This window comes from Rhineura floridana, chromosome 2 (assembly GCF_030035675.1).
Source record: "Rhineura floridana isolate rRhiFlo1 chromosome 2, rRhiFlo1.hap2, whole genome shotgun sequence".
NCBI lineage: Eukaryota > Metazoa > Chordata > Lepidosauria > Squamata > Rhineuridae > Rhineura > Rhineura floridana.
The window spans coordinates 109,320,885-109,341,671 of record NC_084481.1 but is presented as its reverse complement, the minus strand read 5'-3'; the positions used below and the strand labels follow the sequence as shown (position 1 = coordinate 109,341,671).

Sequence of the window (20,787 nt, the reverse complement as noted above, 5' to 3'; positions counted from 1 at the left end):
CTCTGAGATATTGTACTGCCCTACAAATTTGTCAAAATGCAAACACAATTTGCGTTGGCCTTTCACAGTCTAATCCGCTTCCTGTGTAGCTTGGAAGAAATTGGTAAAGTGCCTCTGAGCATAAAAAAAGTTGAAATCAGCAGCTGACATACCCCCCTCCCCACACTTCCCTTGTTCCACTAAACAGTTGATATACAAATATCAGCTCTTTAAAAAGGGCTTTATGCATGCTGCCCCTAAATTCAGAGGGACTTACTTCCAAGTAAGCATGCTGAACAGTAAGCCAGAACATACCTAGTGAATTAATTTTACTCTATTAATTGTTAGAACATCTAGACATGTGGCAGAGCATAAGAAGAGCCTGCTGGATCAGGCCAATGACCTATTGAGTCCAGCATGCTGTTTGCATAGCAGCTAGCCAGATGTCTGGGGGACTCCTGAAAACAGGACTTGAGTGAAACAGCACTCTTCCCACTTGTGGTTCCTAGCTACTGGCATTCGGAAGCATACCGTCTCTGACAGTGGACATGGAACATAGCCTTATCCTCCATGAATTTGTCTAATCCTCTTTTGAAGCCATCCAGGTTGGTGGCCATCACTGCCCCTTGTGAGAGCTAATTCCATAGTTTAACTATGTGCTGTGTGAAGAAGTACTTCCTTTTGTCTGTCCTGATTCCAACATTCAGCTTCATTGGATGTCCATGAGTTTTAGTTTTATGAAAGAGAAAATTGTTCTCTATCCACTTTCTCCACTCAATGCATCTATTTTCAACACAGAAAATAGGCAGAAGAGTCTTCTGCTTATTATCAAACATTTTTCAGAGTTAATGAAGCAGGCATCCCTTTAAAATGGTTATTTAATATGCTCCCTATTTTGACACTTAAATAGTGGTTTAAATATTCATTTCATTTACACCTTTCCTCAAAAATTGCTTGCTTGGAAAGCCCCCTACCCGCTCTGCTGTAGTATTCTAATCATGAACCTGAAGTTTTCATCTTGCATCTTTCCCAACCAAATAGGATGCTCAGAGTAGCTTGCAGGAAAAAAAATCATAGAACAGAACAACAAAACAAGCAATAAAATAACCAATACGGCAGTGAACAGCCCATTAAAATCATTATAGGGCTGAGGCAGGGATGGGGAAACCAGATGTTGTTGTACTCCAACTCACATCACTCTCAGACAGTATTCCTAATGCTCAGGGATTATGGGAGTTGTAATTCTTCCACCCCTGTAGAATCATTAATTTCCCAATCCTGGTTTAGGAGAACAGGTGTCTAAGGTCTGCTTGCCCTGTCTAGATGGAGCCATTTGTGGGGATGCCTTGCCTTCTGGGGTGAAATATATAGTAACCTAGAATAGGGCCTTTTCTCTGGTGGTGCCCCCTCTGGAACACCTTCCCCAGGGTAGCTCACCTGGCACTGATACTGCTGTTTTTTTTGACACCAGGCAAAGACCTTCTTTTATCTCCCCAGAACATTCTGATGTTTGTTTTATTGTGTGTTTTTATATTATGTGATTTTTAACTTCCATTTTTATAGATGTTTGGCTATTCTGCTGTTTCACTGCTGTTATTAGTTGTTTTTATATGGTTGTTTTTAATCATCATTAGCTACTTTGGGAATACTTCACAGCTGAAAGGAATAAAAACATCTGAAACAAAATAAGTAAAAAAAAGCAAACTCAAAACAGCATTGCTTTCACTTGAGATCTTAATGTGCTCAGGAATGTGGCTGGCCATGTACCCCTATACAATGAATTTCAAAGTCTGGATGCTGCTGTCATAATCTCTGCCTATGACCATAAAACAAACAATAGACAAGAAGGATATTATATATATATATAGGAATAACTCTAACATTCTCACCCTGTAAACTGTTCCATTGACCACACAGATATCTGGGACTCGTTCTGAAAAAAGAAACATCAAATTACTTAAAAATATAGTGGGAAAATTATGATTATATTTGAAAATGTCCTAAATGAAATAAAAATGTCCACTATGTAATAATAGAAATACTGTATTCTTTAAATCAGCGGAGAACAGTCTTGCAGGATCTTTGTTGTGTTTTTACTAGAACCATGAGAGCCACCAGCTGGAACCAGGTGCAAAAGTCATACACTTAGAATTAAAGCATTTGGTGCCTCTGGGCGACTGATGAGCAAAGGAATGTGTCTTGACTACCAAAGGTGAGCTGTGCTCACAGTCCTTCCACACAAAGGTCCATTCCTGGATCCTGGTTACCCCAAGATTTCTTCATTAATTTTCAGCAGTCTAATTTAGGGGGTGGGGGATCATTTTGTTGTTGCTATTGTTTCCCAAGTTGGAGTCAGATATATTTGCAGATCTAGTGCAAACCAGCTGGAGATCTACCAGTTTGTTTTCAGAATGTTTTTAATAATATTGATATGTTTGCGGCCTTAAGTTCCTTTGGGAGAAAGAGCAGGATATAAATTGAATAAATGGTAATAATAAGAGATCCCAATCTACCTTCTGCTCACGTCAGCTTTAAATAACCTAGCTGACAGGAGAACTTTCCAAAGCAGACTGGGGGGGCGCAGGGGGAAGCACGGGGATTACATGAGGGAAAGAGAGGAAGGTGAAGTCCCATTGCTCATGTGGGGTTTTCTCTCCCTCTCTCTGCATGCCAAAAAGCTAGTGCTTACCACACTTGACACAGCAGTCTCCTTCAAAAAGGACTGACTTGTATCCAGGTTCACAAGTTTTGTTTTGGTTGGGGCAGGCACTGGTATTGCATTCTGTGGAATAATCAGAAAACAAAGAGCTGAATAAGTAGTCTAGCACACCAGTCTTAAATGTTTGGTCCACCATATCTTCCTGTGATGCTAGGACAATAATCTTATAATACTGATTCAAAATCATGATAGATGGGTGATAGTTAGGGATGGGCAAATCTGCCAATTTCAATTTTTCTCACTTTCTCATTTTTCCAGTCTTAAATACAGTTCTTCACATTTTTACATTAGTTTGTGAAGTTTTTTTCCTAAAAAAAAACCCTTCTGAAAAATTCATCAGCATTTCAGTGCAAATTTCTTTTAATAAACACATTTTTCTATGCACCTTTGCCTAATACACACAATTTTGCAAATATATTTGTGAATTTTTTCACTAATATATGCATTTTATGCACACGTTAGTCTAATATATGCATTTTTGAATACATTATTTGGCTAGGGAACTGCCTTGCAAAATTTGGAGAAGTGCAAATTTCAAAGGATGGCTGTGTTCCAGTTTGCGTATGGTTTTGGAAAGTGCAAATTAGCTAGGTTTGCTTTTAAATGCAAGCTGAATTGAATTTCTCCCCCATCCCTAGTGACAGTGAACTGGGGCTGGGCAAGCACAAGACCACCTTGACCCCTCCAAGTAAATGTGTATAGGACTGCAGACTAAGGGTTGTATCCAACTAAGTGCTACTCAGAGTAGGCCCATTGAAATTAATGAAAGTAAGTTAGTCATGTCTATTAACTTCAATGGGTCTACTCTGAGTAGAACCAGCATTTATTTATTTATGCTTGTCAGCTAATTTGTTAGAATACCACCCTCACTGCAGTAAAGCTGTTTGGACAGATGGTGAACAAAGAATATGATCCCAGAGGGCTTTTTTTAGTGGGGGTGCACAGCTTCTGTACATCAAACATATGGCTTGGCTGTTCAGTTGCTTTTAGTAGGGTCCATTTAGTATTGCCTGTCAGATCTTCTCTCTAATGAGAAAAAATATTACATATAGCTCATGACAGAAGGGCTATCCCCATCTTCTAAGGAAACATGATATACAGATACTAAACTACATAACAATAATTTTAACATTTTTCCTTCTTGATACTCCTGCCATTTCTCATGGACAAAATGGACTGCTTTCAAGTCGATCCCGACTTATGGCGACCCTATGAATAGGGGTTTCATGGTAAGCGGTATTCAGAGGAGGTTCCTCTGAGGCTGAGAAGCAGTCACTGGCCCAAGGTCACCCAGTGAGCTTCATGGCTATGTGGGGATTCGAACCCTGGTCTCCCAGGTCGTAGTCCAACACTCCAACCACTACACCACACTGGCTCTCACCATTTCCCATATGACAACAGAAAAATATTTTTAAAAGCAGCTCAGTGTGCTTATTTACTGTACAGATAATTAAGTTGGGATAGAAAGGTGCCATTGATGCTACCTGTCAACATGTAACGACTGAATGCCTCTGTTACCTGGCAACCAAAATAACAGCAACCAATACACGACCAATTATTTTATCTCACTCATAGTTGTGAAGGGGTGGACCCCATCTTCAAGCTATAGGTCTCACTGATTTTTTTCCTTTTCTTTTTTGCTACCCCTGCAGCATATCTTGTTTAAATAGGCTCTGAAGATTAAGCTGTGTGCAGACATAAGCGGAGGGCAGAATTTGGGCAAAGTGACTGCTTGGGATTGGCTAATAATAAAGAATACTAGCAAATACATACTGCATTGCATTTCTGGACAGCATGGATCTTCCAGTGTCAGCACAGGGACAGCCACGAACCCTTCTTTCTCACATTTGGGTGTTCCTGATGTCTCACAGGCCTGTGGCTTACATTGTACACTCACAGACAATGGGTCACAGATACACTCTTGACAGTTGCTCTTCCATTTGGTACCAGGCTATAAAAGAAAGAACGTATTATTTGTTCTTAAGACTTCTGTAATATCAAACATAACTGTGCAGCAAGCTTTGGGCTAGAGTCATATATCACAACTTGGAGGGGCTTCTTAGGGATTTTGTTTTTGGTAATAAACTTTTTTAAATGGTTGTAAAGAATCTTCTTATGTTATAAGCTACAGAAAGTTGTGGTGAATTAGATTCAATTTCCTTGTAACCAGTTTTTGGGAGATGTGGCTGGCACTGGATCTATATCTCATAAGCGGGAACTTCTTAGCTCCCCTGGACAGCTTGTTGGTTTTCCTTTGAGACCCAAGCAGAGAATCTATGATGGAGGCTGCAACATCTATACAATGCTGCCTTTTGCATTACTTCCATGCAGAGTCAGTCTCTGGGGTCACAAGGATTGTATCCAATGTACTTCTACTCAGATCTAGGGTCGGGTGAGAAATTTGATAAAAGTGAACTGTACATTGGACTACTCTACAGTTTGCCCTCTTTGTGGACCCATTTTGTTTGCTACAAGCTTCTGTGGGTTTTCCTGATACCAAATTTCTTTTTTGAAAAACCAGCAGCAAATATAACAACATTGTTATTGATGACATCTTTGATCTGAACTGCTTAAATGTGTATTTCCTTTAACTTCTGTGTCACTGAGGTGATGACAGTAGCCATTAACATTCCTTGTTTGATTCTTAACCTGTCTCCCCCTTGTATCTGTTTTTCTCCCATCTCTGTGACTTCAGCCATACTCACAGTTCTTTACTAGTCTGTTGCCTGAGGCAAGCAAAGAGTATCTCATCACCAGCACACTGAAAAACTGATCAAGGTGTGGGTGGAGGAGGAAGAAGCAAAATAAGCTGGTTAACTTCAAATAGGCTAACTGTAAGGTCAAGAACTCAGCAGAGAGCAGTGCTCAAGGCTTGAAGATAAACTGGGTTCAGTTTTCAGCTTTCAAAATTACATCACAGAGCTGAGCGGGGGAGAAATCAACTGCAGAAGCCTCGTTTAATTGCAGGGGGGGGCACACCTGTGTCTCCTTTCATCGAACAGACAATAACCCAGAGCCAAGATGCCTGCTTGATGGGCAATTACCTGGCTCATTTACTGTTGAATAAAAAATTGCAGGCCATTGTTAGAAAAATTGAAAACAATAATGCTGTTTTTCAGCAATGGAAAAGGTTGAAATGGGAAAAGCAGAAGATAATGAAGCGATAGGTGCAACAGGCTGTATCTAGCTGCCAGTTTGTTGAAATCACCAAACTGGCACCAAACTATGAAGTACATCCCTCCTCACCGCAAACCTATTTACATTAATAGGCATGAGTAACTTAAGTCCATTAATTTTAATGGGTCTACTCTGAGTATATCTTGGTTGGATCTAACCCAGAATGTTTCAAAGGCTTCAGGGGATGACCTATGCATTCCCCAACGCAGAAGGGTGTGGAAAGTGTGCTGGTACTTTTGTATAATCCACTTGACAATTATGGAGGCCAAGAGAGGCTGTTTCAGATTGTGTCTTCTTCAGGAGCACCTATATACTTCTGATCAAGTCACTGTTTCTGCATACTGAGTGAATGTTATTATAAACAATGAAGTGGATCCATGCACCAGATATGAATACCAAAACTGCAAATCTCTCTGCTAAAAAGGAGTGTGACTATTTGACCTGCATTGCTTTCTTTTTGGTATTCTTCCTGATGGAGTTGGTCAATCAGGAAAAAATATATAAATGTCATAGGACTTTTTAAAGATAAGCTAAAATGTCATGAAATAGTGAACAGGCTTTTGAGTTCTCCAGCTTTTCCCTCTTCTCCTACCTCACTGTTTTGTTTAACACCCAGCCTAAAGAACAGTTCTGGGCATTTTGAAAGCTTGCTCACTACTTTGTGACATTGTAGTTAGTCCACAGGAGATGATTTTTTTTTCAGGTAGTTTAAACTTGACTAAATCTAAGATCAAGCATTTGACGCATACTGTGAATTCTGCCTCCCTCAACTGAAAGATTTTTCTCTTCCCTCCTAAAATTTGGAACGGTTTCCTGTCCCCATTAATATATAAAATGGTGCCCTTGTCTAGTAAAGCAGCTTAGGGCTAACAAGAACAACAGCTGGCCTTGTTGTGAATGTGTGTGTTGGAATGTAGGGTGTTGGAGTCATATTGAGGCCAATTAATGGTCCTTGTTAGTTCTGGATGATTGTCCAGGTGATAGACTATGTTGCCCGTGTACTGGCAACAGCCTAGGTATCATGTGCTCAGTGACATACTCACCAGTTTGGGCAATCCATCTGGTCCCACGCAACCTGTAAAAAAATTAAGGCATAAGAATTCATACAGCTCCCTTATATATAAGCTGGCTAAACTTTAACGCAAGGGACGTCATTTGTTTCCCACTTCCATAATCATTTGCTTTTAAAAATTACCATGAGCGATACAGGTAGATTCCATACAATAGTGGGCAAAATGAACATTTCTTTTAATTGTCCCTTCTTAAAGCAGTTGTAAGTATTCTTCTCCCACTACACCAAAAAGGATGCCTCTCAGAAATTTATGCTGGTTTGTGTTTATTTTTTCCAGCTGGGTGAGCAATTTATACATGGAATGTCATCATAAGTATCTAAAGGATTCTTCTTAAATTAATCTTTAAAAATGTGCCACCGTGAGATAGAATCAAAATACCAGCTTACCAATGCTGTGTTAGTTTTCAATCACATCGTAGTAAAACTTAGGAACACCGGAAGCTGCCTTATACCGAGTCAGACCATTGGTCCATCTAGCTCAGTATTGTCTACAGTGACTGGCAGTGACTGTCTAGTGTTTCAGTCAGGCACAGAGTCTCTCCCAGTTCTACCTGGAGATGCCGGGGATTGAACTTGGTGCCTTCTGCATGCAAGGCAGATGCTCTGCCTCTGAAGTACAGCCCTTCCCCAGTTAATTTCATCACATGGAGGAGGTGCCCTTATTTGTAATCCCACAAGAAAAGCAGAGAAATGGAACTTCAGGGTGCCACAACACTCTGCTAACCATGCCATTGTGGCATGCATGCTGCAGGCTGACCACACATGTTGAACATACAGACAGAATTTGAAATTACAAAAATGCCAATAAATGTTATAAAAAGCTAAAATTACACATGCATTATTGAGGCTCCAATCATATACGCACACTTACCTAGAAGCAAGTCCCACTGACCTCAATAGGACTTACTTTCTGAGTAGATATGTATAGGATTGCCCTGCAAAGCACTTTAAAATGGCCAACTACAAAAAAAGTTTCTACATTTTTTAAATAATATGTTTTAACCTTTTTTTAAAAAAAAGATGTTTTTAAAGTTTTTTAAGAATGTCTTTAATGTTGTTTTGTTTTAATGTATTTTAAGGTCTTTTTATGATGTTTTAAAGTGTTTTTAGCGTTTCTGTTTGCCACCCTGGGCTCCTGCTGGGAGGAAGGGCGGGATATAAATAAAATAATAAATAAAATAAAAATAATATCCGCCTCTTATGAGCATCATAATAAGTTTACTATGGTCAACAGACTAGAAATAAGACCAGAAATAAACCTTACAGGGCAATACAAAAAAGTGTTAACATAACAATTTGGCCTCACTGCCACTGTTCTAGATGGGGTTACACTCCCCTTGAAGGAACAGGTTCATAGTTTGGGGGTCCTTCTTGACCCTTCCTTGTCGCTTGAGGCTCAAGTGGCCTCGGTGGCACGGAATGCGTTTTACCATCTTCGCTTAGTACCCCAACTACGCCCCTATCTGGACAGTGACGATCTCGCCTCTGTTGTTCACGCTCTGGTAACTTCTAGATTGGACTACTGTAATGCGCTCTACGTAGGGCTGCCCTTGAAGACTGTTCGGAAACTTCAGCTAGTGCAAAACGCGGTGGCCAGGTTGTTGACGAGGACCCATTGGTCCGCGCATATAACACCTGTCCTGGCCCGTTTGCACTGGCTACCTATTTGTTTCCGAGCCAGATTCAAGGTGCTGGTTTTGACCTATAAAGCCTTACACGGTGTGGGACCGCAATACCTTGTGGAACGCCTCTCCCGCTATGAACCTACCCGTTCACTTCGTTCAGTATCTAAGGCCCTCCTCCAGGTACCAACTCATCAGGATGCCCGGAGGATTGTTATTAGATCTAGGGCCTTTTCTGTGGTGGCCCCCAAACTGTGGAACAGCTTACCTGAGGAGATACGCCTGGTGCCTACGGTACTTTCTTTTAGGCGCCAGGTTAAGACCTGGTTATACTCCCAGGCATTTTAACGTTCATGTTTTATATTCAATGTTTTTTACTCTACCTTGCTGTCATTTGTTATTGATTTTATTGTAACCTTGTATTTTAATCCTGTTTGTTCACTGCCCAGAGAGCTACTCGCTATGGGCGGTTTATAAATAAAATGAAATAAATAAATAAAATAAATAAATAGAAACTTTGCCACTATCAAAGAAACCTGTGGGATTTTATCTCCCAGTTAGAATATAACATAGCATTGATCTGACCTTCCTGGAAGCTTGGTCAATAAAGGATCAGTCATTAGCTGATGAGCTCCACCACCTTTAATTATGTACCTGCTCCTGGTTTAACTTGTGTCATCATCACTCCACCATGAAAAGAGAAACTTACCACATTCTTCAACACATATGTCAGTGTATGAATTGAATAGGATTTTGTCCTTAGGGCAGAAGCAACCTTCAGCGACATGCTCGCTAGTATCCTGGGTTTGTCTGCCAAGAAAAGAGGATCATATCATATTTCTAATTTTGTCATCCAACAGTTTAATAGCATCACCAAGCGCCACAGCAGACATAAATATACAATTTTCACAAAAATCATATTTCTCTAAGAGATTCTTTAAATGCAAAAGAAAATTGGCATTTTCCTAAGAAGGAAATAACTATTTAAGGGCTTCAGTTCTTGAATGGCTCCAATAAGCTCTGGGAAACAGCTTAAAGACCTTATCTTGGAAGACAATCTTACTCGGCCACGAGTGATCGGCAGTGAAAAAAATGATAGATGGCATAATAAGAGATTGCAGGTTAATTGGAACAGTTTATGTATAGAGTAAATATCGGAGGTGGGGGGCGGGAATCCTATCAGCACCATCTGATGCATGTCTACTTAGAGTAATCATTGGATTCCATGGTTTTTACATCTTAGCGTGTATACAATTGTAGACTATCACCATAATCCTAATAATGTCTACTCAGAAGTACTTTTTTTTATTGAGTTCAATGGGGCTTATTTCTGAGTAAATGGGGTTAGGATATGGGGTTGAGACTAAGTATATGCATGACTAGGAAGTAAAACAATAATGTCTGTTTAGATGCAGATGTACTGTAGAGCCCACAACATCTTCAAGTGTGCAGGCCACACATGTCCCCTGCAGGCATGACATGGAGTTTGAATCATAGTATGTGGGTAAGGAAGATCCTCCGTGGCACAGAGTGGTAAGCGGCGGTAACGCAGCCGAAGCTCTGCTCACGGCTGGAGTTCGATTCCAACAGAAGGAGGAAGTCGAATCTCTGGTAAAAGGAGTCGAGGTCCACTCAGCCTTCCATCCATCCGTGGTTGGTAAAATAAGTACCCGGCATATGCTGGGGGGTAAAGAAAGGCCGGGGAAGGAACTGGCAATCCCACCCCATATATATGGTCTGCCTAGTAAATGTCGCAAGACGTCACCCTAAGAGTCAGAAACGACTCGGACTACAAGTGCGGGGACACCTTTACCTTTTTTATGTGGGTAAGGTAAGGTAAATCCTTCTCTCTTCAGCTGTGACTCCCCACAATATCCTGCCCCCCATGGAAGAATAACTTAGGGGAAAAGTTTCCATTGGCACCAATGAAAGCTTGCTTCATAAGCCTAATTGCTGTTCACGGGGGTGGGCAGAGGCAAGGAGGGAGGGCCAAGGGCTTGATCAAAAAGTACTGTGGGCTGAATCTGGCCTACAGGCTGCCATGTCTTCATCCCTAATTTAAACCAACGAAAGGCTGTCTGCCAGCCCACTCTGAACTCTGATCAAGTTGGGAATACTAGAAGAAAGAAAAGAGTTGAAAGGATCTATTTTACAACATCTGTTTTACAATGCCATCTGATGACATTGTGCATATGATCAAGATGGAAACAGAATCCTTTTTCTGAATTGATGTCAAGATAATGTGGAAAATTCTGGCCTTAATCTCTTTTCATCCGCCCTTCTTTACTTAGTTCAGAAAGTTTATGGAACAAAACCCACCTTTTAACACTCCTAACTTAAGGTATGCAAGCTGAATAAAAAGAGTTAAGGCTAGGATAAGTATTCTGCATTACCATGATTTTCTTTCTTTCTTTACTACACTTATAGCCCACCTTTCTTCCAAGGAGCTCAGTGTGGCATACATGGTTCTCATCCTCCCCATTTTATCCTCACATCAAACCTGTGAGGTAGGTTAGGCTGAGAGGCAATGACTGGTCCATGGTCACCCACTGAGCTTCATGGCTGAGCAGGGATTTGAACCCTGGTCTCCAAGGTCCAAGTCTAACACTCTAACCACTACATCACACTGGCTTTGTTATGGTGCCAAGTATGAACTCTAATCCTGGTATGTGGCCCAGATTTGTATTTATGCCACATTAACTAATGCAGAGTACAAGGGAGTATGGGATTCTATCTAGAATAGAAGCAGTTAGCCCTAGACACTAGAATTACTGTGCCCTGGATTAGCACAGGGTTAAGGCCTGGAAAATTTCAAAGGGGAGGGTTTGTGCTGCCCAGCAGGCGTGGATGAACCCTTAGACTATCATTGTAAAATGAGGAACTGAGCAGAAAGGCCAAGACTGGGACTTCCATGGTAGGGATTCCTCAGAAATGATTGTGGCTGTGGCAGGTTTAAAGTATCTACCATAAAAGAGTGGAGTTAGCCAGGGGTAGAAACCTGAAGTTGACATTCATGATCATTGGGTGGGGGGATGGATTTGGCATGAATGATCATATAAATAGGTAAGATTTTCCTATTTCTACTAAATAATATAGCATTCCCCTACTATTTAACACATCAGTTGTCTACTGCTGACATACTTGGGACCAAACTAAGGAAATCAAATCATCATCCAAGTATAAGCACATTCATAATATTCTAGCAAGTCATATCCATATTTCACATTGGTCTCTTATGCAAAAGATACAGAGGGGCAGCCATTAACATTCATTACAGAAGAACTAATTATTTGGTTCATTCATACCCATTATCACAGGTGGCAGGATGAATAGGGCCACAGGCATCGTACACCTTGTCTTTGGGGCAATGGTATGCTGTATATAAAAGAACAAATGATTTCATAAATAAGCAAAAAGAAAATGTCTCCAATACGAGGCCTTCTGGGGCAGAACTGTTACATGATGTTTTTTCCTGACAGCTTTTTTTTAAATCACATAAAGCAACCATGTCTGGCTTCAAACTGAGTGAAGGAGTGGCTTTTTGCGGTGGATGCAGTGTGGGGGATGGGTCACAAAGGACTCTGAAAGCACAGAGGCCCTGATAAGCCCTTGGGCATGTTCAGTCCTGACCTACAAATGGATATACCCATAGCTAGGACCAAAATATATAATGGATTTTGATCCAGTGGAGAAAACCTGCTTTGAAAACAGGGGGAGGCAACTTTTGCTAATTTCCCCATCTCCCTGGTGCACAGTTGCAAAGGCTGCAGGGGAATGGAGAAACTGCCAAAAATTAACTCCCCTCTCTGGCATAACCACCCTTTAAGCGGAACTCCATTCTGCAGGATCACAGTCTGGATCCTATCCAATATGAAGTGCAGAAACTGGAATCTTTGCTATTATTTTAATATAAGGTTCTAGCTAGGGATGGGATCCATTCGCCGGTGCTAGTTCAAAAACATTCTGTTGACCTAACAGGCCAGTATCAATTCGAGTTTGTCCACTAGCCACTGCTTTTACCAATCTGTTGTTTCCCTGGCAAAAAATATTGATATTAATATAGATATTTTTAATTTATATTTTGAAAGGAAATATTGATAAAATTATCATTCTTAATATTGATATTTTAGAGCTTTGTTTTTATAAAAAACATTTTCAAAATTAGCTGCAGAAAATCGCTAAATAAAAATCCAATTTGCAGCGACAGAGAATAAGGGAATTAATGGAAAATTTGGTACCAAATCCGCATTGGGCAGAATTCTAACACATCCCCAGTACTAGCTGAGGGAAAAGGCTGATGATGGTTGCAGAGAGAGTCCTAGAACATTAGAGGGAGTCAGAGCTTATGTTTCACCCATGGCTCCTGACCTCTTCACCTTTTGCTCCCTTAATACCCCTTGCTGCTTTTCCTTCTGCCTTTTCGATCCTGGTGTGTGTGTGTGTGTGGAAATAGAAAATGACAAGCATTGTGGGAAACAAAAGAAAGAATAACACATGCAAATGAAGGTATTAACACAGCGATTTGTTCCGTTTGCATTGATTGCTGTTCATCTGCTGGCACAGTTTTGAATGCATGATTGATTGATTAGGTCTCTCAGCTGTTACTGCTCTATGATAAATGGTTGTTTTTAACTGTGGGATGAGCAAATATATGTCATCTTCTACTTACGACATTTTCCTTGGGTTCTGCTCCTCCAGTCAGTACAAATCCCTTTAGCTGTGCAGAGGGAAGCATACATCTCTACATTGTAGCAAGTCAGAGAATCATTGGAATTCCGACAGGCTTCAAGGAGGCAGGCTTCATAGAATTCTCTGGGAGGCAAGACTTTATGGCAATCTGCAAAGAGACTTTAAATACAGAAGACACAGTTGAACCCCATTGTATAAAGCCCATTTTCTTTAGTATGAAACTGTAACAGAAAGGATAATATCTTGACAAAGATGTACATTTTGAGTTGATGTTAATTTAGAAATATCAACTGTGTATTACACAGTAAAAATCCTGGAGTGTTGCAATATCCCTGTTCTTTATGATACAAAAGGAAACTAAAGCTAGCTTGAGCTCCTAGAAGATGCTAAAGTAACACTATGCTTAGCATTTGATGAATCTGTGAAATATCCCAAGAGCAAGAAAGGAAAGTGGTGCTATATATCGCTAGAAAATAAAAGCATACATTTCTGATGTCCTGGCAAAATATACGAATATAAGAAGAGGCCTGATGGACCAGACCAAAGCTCTATCTATCTAGTCCAGTGGTCAACCTGTCGTTTATATCCTGCATACAAGCAAGACAGGATAGTGTGCTTCCTGTGTGTTATTAGAGGTCATGGTCTTGTTATTTTGTGTTAATATTTATTTATTTATTATTGATTTATATCCTGCCCTTCCTCCCAACAGGAGCCCAGGGTGGCAATATGTGTGCATCAGTTCATTTTTTTAAACAAAGTTGCCAAATTAAGTGTTTGCTCTGCAGCACATAATAGCTAAAATGTTTGTAAGAGCTGCATTTAACTTACTCGCTCACAATCAGCTCACACAGAGGAGATGGAGTAGTGCAGGGTGTTGGTGGTTGTGGTGGTGGTTCTGTTGGTGTCACTCCATGACAATAGGGCTTATTCTTATCATAAACCTTCCAGTAGGAAGCCATTTCTGAACAAGAGGAAGCATTATGACCATTGGGCAGGCGGCAATCATCTGACCTGTCATTTGAACAAATCCCTGGAAGGAAGAAAAGGCCACATCATAACCGTGCTGAATATACAGCATGCATTAGTGTTAACTCATCTACTTCGAGTGGCATCAAGATTATGAAGCTGATTTCCTAACTGAAAAATTATATCGTTATTATTTAGCTATCAGAAAGTGTACATAATATGCATATTATGTTTCCTCCTCTTGGATATGAGTCAGACCAATGGTCTATCCAGCTCATTTTGGTCTACTTTGACTGGCAGCAAATCTTTCTTAGCTCTGAGATCCTTCAAATGTAAATAACAGGGACTGAACTTGGAACACTCTAACACCAGACGCATGGATTCTACCATTAAGTTATGGCCCCTCCCTCCAGTTGTGACGTTTTCTTTATTATTTTTTTATAATGCTCTGCATTCTGATGTGTATAGAAATTTGTTTGGATGGGATGGCCTTGCGGGAAAGGATTTGAAGTGCAGTGATGTTTTAATCCCTTTACTTACCACACTGCCCCTCTGTGTTGTGTTGAAATAGGCTAAATGGAAGTTGTACCAAGAAGGTGAGCCCATTGAAGGATATAAAGGCATGGATGGCAGCAATTTCAACAGTCATTACAGTACCAGCACTAGTAACCGAAATGCCATCTTTGGTGAAACCTCCACTGACTGGTTCATTGTTGAAAAGAACCTAAAAACAGCAATATAAAATAGCCAAAAGAATGTAAATCTGGACAATTTAGCTTAAAGTCTTTCAGAGCAGTTTAAATCATTTATGTTCATGTTGATATATGTTAGCTGCCCTGCTATTATACTACTTTGAATACTGCAAACATTGTTTTATAATATTTTATATCAAAATTCGTTAAGTCTTTCTGGTAGTTTTAATTGAAAACTGGTATATATATATTTTTAAAAATTAAGTCTGCAATCCTACACCCATTAACTGGAAGTAAGTTCTACTGAACTCAGTGGGACTTACTTCTGAGCAGATTATTATAGAGTTTCACTGTCTGAAGAATGGCAGTCCGCATAATGCAATTAAGTAGGGGATTATTCTACAAATACACATGTTCCCATGATAGTTTTGTAAGTGATACAACCATTAGCTGGCTTATATAGTGTAATTTTGACATTTTTTGTTTTGTTTTGGTAAAATTATTATTGTAGGAAATAACATAATTTAAAAAATCTATGACACATTACCTTGTTAATTCTCACTCCTTCATGCATTTGACTGCTTAACACAACTTCCATTGAGTTGTAATTTACAATGATGGATCTGGAACAGGATTGATTATTATCTGCATCACAGAAATAGTTGTCAACCAAAACACTGAAGTTTCCATGTTTATTCAAAATCTCTTTTACCAGGATGTAAGTGCAGTTATCCTGGAAAGTGTAATAAGTGCCACCAAATGTCTCATAGTTAGAGTTGTCCCAACCGGTGCAAATACCTATAATGTAGAAATAAAAAGATCAAAAAGTGTACACTTAGAGTTCAGTCTTGAGCAAACTTGAAACAAAATAAAATTTACAGTGTAAAATCATTAGTAATAATCCTATTGTTTCTATTAACTTTGAAGGGATATATTATTGACTGGTACACCAATTAGAAAGTATGAATAATAAGTGAAGACAAAGAGAACAATTCTATGGTGGTGCAGATTCTGTGGTGGAACAACTGCTACTGGGCCAAGTTCAAGGTTCTAGTTTTGGTGTACAAAGCCCTATACAGCTTGGGACCAGGATACCTGAAAGACCATCTTATCCTTTATGTACCCAGTCGATTACTGCGCTCTGCAGGTGAGGGCCTCCTGCAGATACCATCTTATCAGGAGGTTTGTTCTACACAGTATAGGAAACGGACCTTTAGTGTGGCAGCACCTACCCTGTGGAATTCCCTCCCACGCCAGTCTGCGTCTGTGTCAGAATTGTTTAATATGTTTTTTAATAATGCTTTTAACCCTTTTTTAAAGTTGTTTTTTTAATGTTTTTTAACGCTGTTTTATTTTAATGTATTTTAAGATCTGTTTTTATGATGTTTTAAAGTGTTTTTAGCACTTTGTTTGTCGCCCTGGGCTCCTGCTGGGAGGAAGGGCGGGATACAAATTAAATAATAAACAAACAAACAAACAAACAAACTGCCACATTCAAGGCCCTGCTGGCTAGCTGCAGGCAGGAGCCAGTGGAGGCACAGCTTTCCCCCCCCTTCCATTTAATATATATATATATATATATATATATATATATATATATATATATATATATATATATATTCCCTCTCATGGGCTCAACCAGGAGTATGTTGGAGAAACCAGAGGGCTTAGGTTCCTGCAAATCCACAGCCTCCCCTGACACTCCCTCAAAACATCTGATTTCCCCCTCCTCAGCATGGACAGAATTGCACCTGCAGATCATTACGTCAACTGAGCTTTATGTGGTTGCCTCTGGCAGTGTGGGTGCCATCCCATCAGAGGACCTCCAACAGCAGAGTGGCACTTACAACTCCTCCAATGGCCCCTCAGCTGGACGGCTTTAGGGATTGCTCTGTTTGTTAGGAAAATGAACTGTATATCTGTAGTATCATGCAATTCTGTAAGTTACATATCTTAACCTCTTATTCCATATAATTAAAATATGTGTATTTTCTCTTAATGCTCACTAAATAATTATACTTACATTCACACTCATAGCGTTCGGTACAGCCATCTTTATCTACTATTTTTATCGGCGGGAGTCCACTCACACATTCTGGTTTTTCTACAGGTATTTCAGGCACCACAACAATTTTGTTGTTTCCTTCGCAAGTTGCCATAGTGCAGTTGTTTAACATCCACGTTTCATTGGTCTGGGAGTGAACCACAAGAAGTTTATTATAAAATTGTTGGACTGTTAGGAAGAGTTCATCTCTCCTGACAAGGGTTCATGTCCCACTAGGAGAGTAAAATGCATATGGGGGCAAAAATGAGGCCTTCGGGGGACGCTGTTGCTAATTCATAGAGTGCATAGTTTGCATGCAAAAGGTCCCATGTTCAATCCTTGGCAACTGTAGGTAGCATTGGGGAAGACTCCTGTCTGAGACTCTGAAGAGCCACTACTAGTCAGTGAAGACAATCATGAGATCCATAGCCTGCCTCAGTTTAAGTAAGCTTCCTATGTTTTAGAAAGGTGTGATAAACAAGAATATTTGGAACAGATTGAGATTACTCCACATGTAGCTATGCGGCAGGGATGGGCCCTCCCAATGTTGGATTCCAATTCCCATTAGTTCCAGCCACCACAGACAGTGGTCAGGCATGATGGGAGTTTGAGTCCAATAACATCTGGATGGCCAGAGTTTCCCCATTCCTGTTCTGTGAATATCAAGGATAAGAGCCATGTTTAAAAACAAAAGTGATAATTGTGACCAAGTGCATGTTCACAAGGGAGCTCCCCAGTCCAACAATGTTCACACTATAGGAACTGTAGGCAAATATCCCTGGAATAGCAAGGATTTTTTTTCTACTTAGACATCCCATTCACCAAGATTGGACTCATCTGATGATTTTTAAGAGCTGAAAATGGTACAAGAGAGGCAGTGTTGCCTTTGTTATACAACTGCTTCCCCCAACCTAGAGTCCTCCTGACCTTTTGGACTATAACCCCCATCAGCCACAGCAAGCATGGCCAATGGTCATGAATGATAGTCAATTGTGGTTCAATACATATGGAAGGATGGTGTATTTTTGACTCACTGCTGTCTCTGCTATACAGGTTTACCACTTTCTGAAACACAATAAAAGCCCCCAAATCCTGTATACCAGAGATAATGGAATGAGTGTTCACACCACAAGCAATGATGTCTTTCTCATATCACCTTTCATACTGCAAAAACAATCAGCCATCCTCCATCTTTACAGTGAAAATCTTGTTGTATAGGTTGTACAGCATGTGTAGTTTCTACATTTGTCCCTTTAAGCTGTATGCATGAGCAGAAGATAACTGCATGTTAAATGCCAGGATATATGCATGTAGACTGTGGAAATCAAATACGCTGGTCTGATGTAGCTATCGAGCATGTGTAACACTTGCTGAATCAGGAAACATGGGCATAAGGTGCATATCTAACTAAGACTCTTACTATTTGCACTGTATGGCTTTCAACAATATTCAAATGCACATTCAAAAACACACTCCATTGTGGTGCAACCAGTCATGCATTGTTGCTTTTTTCTGTAAATGGAAAATTAATAATAAGACTAGAAGGTTAATCATTTGTTTTCTCAGGAATGTTACTGGTTTTTATTGAGAGCATATCTTTAGGGGGATCACACTATACCAAATTACATGGAAAATTCACATATAACCTACAAAATTCACGAGTAGTTCCATTTAATATTTTAATGGAAAATTTGTCATTAATGCATGTATGAGAAACAATGCTAATTACCTTTCTAGGTGGATCAATATCAGGGCAACCTGGTACAGGAGTTGGAATTATTATTTGGTGAGTTGGTATCGCTGTGGTAGTGTATAGTGCAGTTGATGGAACAATAACAGTGGGTTTGGAGACGGATGGAGACAATGATGTTCCTGCAGTTGTAACTGATGGAGTTGATGGATGGGAAGTTGTTGAAGGACATGGTTCCTGGAACCTTTCAATTTCACAGTTTTTGTTGCAAAGTGCATAAAAACTGCATCCAGAACTATCAGTTCTATTGTATATTACTTCCCCTATTTAAAAAGAGGGAGGGATTAATTGTAAAGCAACATGTACAAAAATGGTAAAACAGAATACATCGTAACATTTTCAAATGCAAACATAGTTCAAATGTATTTATTTACCTAAGCATGTTTTCTCAGAAGTCTGAGTAAATGCCACACATTGGACTGAGTTGTTATTTATAATTGGCAAGATCCAACCCCACACCACAATGAGTATAGCTGCATTCATGGGAGGGGATCAGCATGAGGTCTAACAGAGGCTTTTCCCCTCCTTAGCTAGTAAGCCATATGTAACTTATGACTCCTCATCCTAGGGAGAAAAGGTACACTGTGGGTGGCCTAATGACTGGAACTTGCTAGTAGATGTGCATGAATAAGAGCCACCTAAGAAATGGTATGGGAGAAAGATGGATCCATTGAATTCTCTGTGGATCAATGCCACTCAAAGAGTGTGTGGTCTGTTAGAACTACAGAACTGATCATAGACAATACCTTAATACCATAGGTTGATAAAACATGCAAAGCAGTGCATAGTAAAAGAAAGCACCTATATAAAATCAATAAAACACTGAAAATATCAGCCTAAAACTGGCAAAAGCCAGATAAAATGGGATTTTAAAACCCTGCATAAGTAAAAATATTTCTACTAGTCATCTCAGCCTGCACAGTGGAGAACCAAAGTGGACTTTTCTGGGCACAGTAGTCTAGAATTGTGATGCAGGTATGAGAAAGGAACTATTAAAAGCAGATGTATAATCAAAGCAACATGAAAATGAAAATTTTACTTCATGTGCTTCTCAAATTCATTAAGATTCGTTAAGACAAACTTACCAGGAGAAAACAACCCCCCAGTAGCTCCAGACACATGGCAGAAACACGGAGTTGTTCTGCTTAAAGGAACAGTTGGAGATCCTATTGTAGAACCTATGGAAGTACTTGACGCTCCTCAAGACATGAGATAAAAGAAAGAAATTAGTACAGCAGTTATTTTGTGAACTATGCCAATTAAAGATGTACTAGTGGAAACTGGTGTTCTTCACTTACCTGCTGTAAAGGCAGAGGTTAAAGAAGGTACAGTTCCAGAGACCAAGGGCAAAGTAGAAAATGGAACTGTGAGAGTGGATGAAGTGCCAACAGGCAGTGTAGATGACCGTAAAGTGGAACCGGTGGTGGGTATCGTTGACGTTTGTTTGGAAATGGGGGAAGATTGGAGAGATGTGGAGGTCACAGTGAAGACCTCTCCGGTGGTGGCAGAAGGTGTGCTGAGCTCGGCTGGTGATGTGACCAGAAGAGTGGTAAGGGGAGTTGAAAGGGTGGTGGTTGTTTGCTTTCCGCTTGTTACTCCTGGAGTTGTAGAAAGAACTGTGGTACTCTGGGTGGTGGTGGATAAAAGAGGAGGTAGAGTGGAGCCTGTGGAGGATGCTGGAGGTGTGGTCTTGCCTGGAGTGCTGCCCGGTGTTTCTGTGGTGGCGGGAGTTGTTGGGCCCAGTGGTGTGGAAATTCCTTCTCGCGTTGTGGACACTAGGGGTGGCAGAGTGGTTGTAGAGCTCTGAGGGACCGTGGATGGTGGTAAAGTGGTCCCGGTGGTGGTTATCGTTGACGTTGGTTTGGAAATAGGGGTAGAGTGGAGAGATGTGGCTGTCACAGTGGAGATCTCTCTGGTGGTGGCAGAAGGTGTGCTGAGCTCGGCTGGTGATGTGACCAGAAAAGTAGTAAGGGGAGTTGAAAGGGTGGTGGTCACTGGCTTTCCGCTTGTTACTCCTGGAGTTGTGGAAAGAACTGTGGTGCTCTGGGTGGTGGTGGATACAAGAGGAGGTGGTTTG

General features: G+C 40.4%; 1 protein-coding gene across 1 annotated transcript in view; it reads right to left on the bottom strand.

The window, feature by feature from the left end:
- LOC133377980 (mucin-5B-like) overlaps window positions 1–20,787 on the bottom strand; it is a 79,506-nt gene that overhangs the window by 8,935 nt on the left and 49,784 nt on the right. Inside the window, exons 33-45 of the mRNA XM_061612767.1 lie at window positions 19,796–19,906; window positions 18,690–18,973; window positions 16,940–17,108; window positions 15,464–15,714; window positions 14,765–14,948; window positions 14,087–14,288; window positions 13,239–13,417; window positions 11,875–11,944; window positions 9,279–9,379; window positions 6,919–6,950; window positions 4,472–4,649; window positions 2,669–2,761; window positions 1,869–1,912 (exon numbers count right to left, since the gene is read on the bottom strand). Of these exons, the coding sequence (XP_061468751.1) occupies window positions 1,869–1,912; window positions 2,669–2,761; window positions 4,472–4,649; window positions 6,919–6,950; window positions 9,279–9,379; window positions 11,875–11,944; window positions 13,239–13,417; window positions 14,087–14,288; window positions 14,765–14,948; window positions 15,464–15,714; window positions 16,940–17,108; window positions 18,690–18,973; window positions 19,796–19,906 (1,898 nt within the window). The remainder of the gene's footprint in view (window positions 1–1,868; window positions 1,913–2,668; window positions 2,762–4,471; window positions 4,650–6,918; window positions 6,951–9,278; window positions 9,380–11,874; window positions 11,945–13,238; window positions 13,418–14,086; window positions 14,289–14,764; window positions 14,949–15,463; window positions 15,715–16,939; window positions 17,109–18,689; window positions 18,974–19,795; window positions 19,907–20,787) is intronic.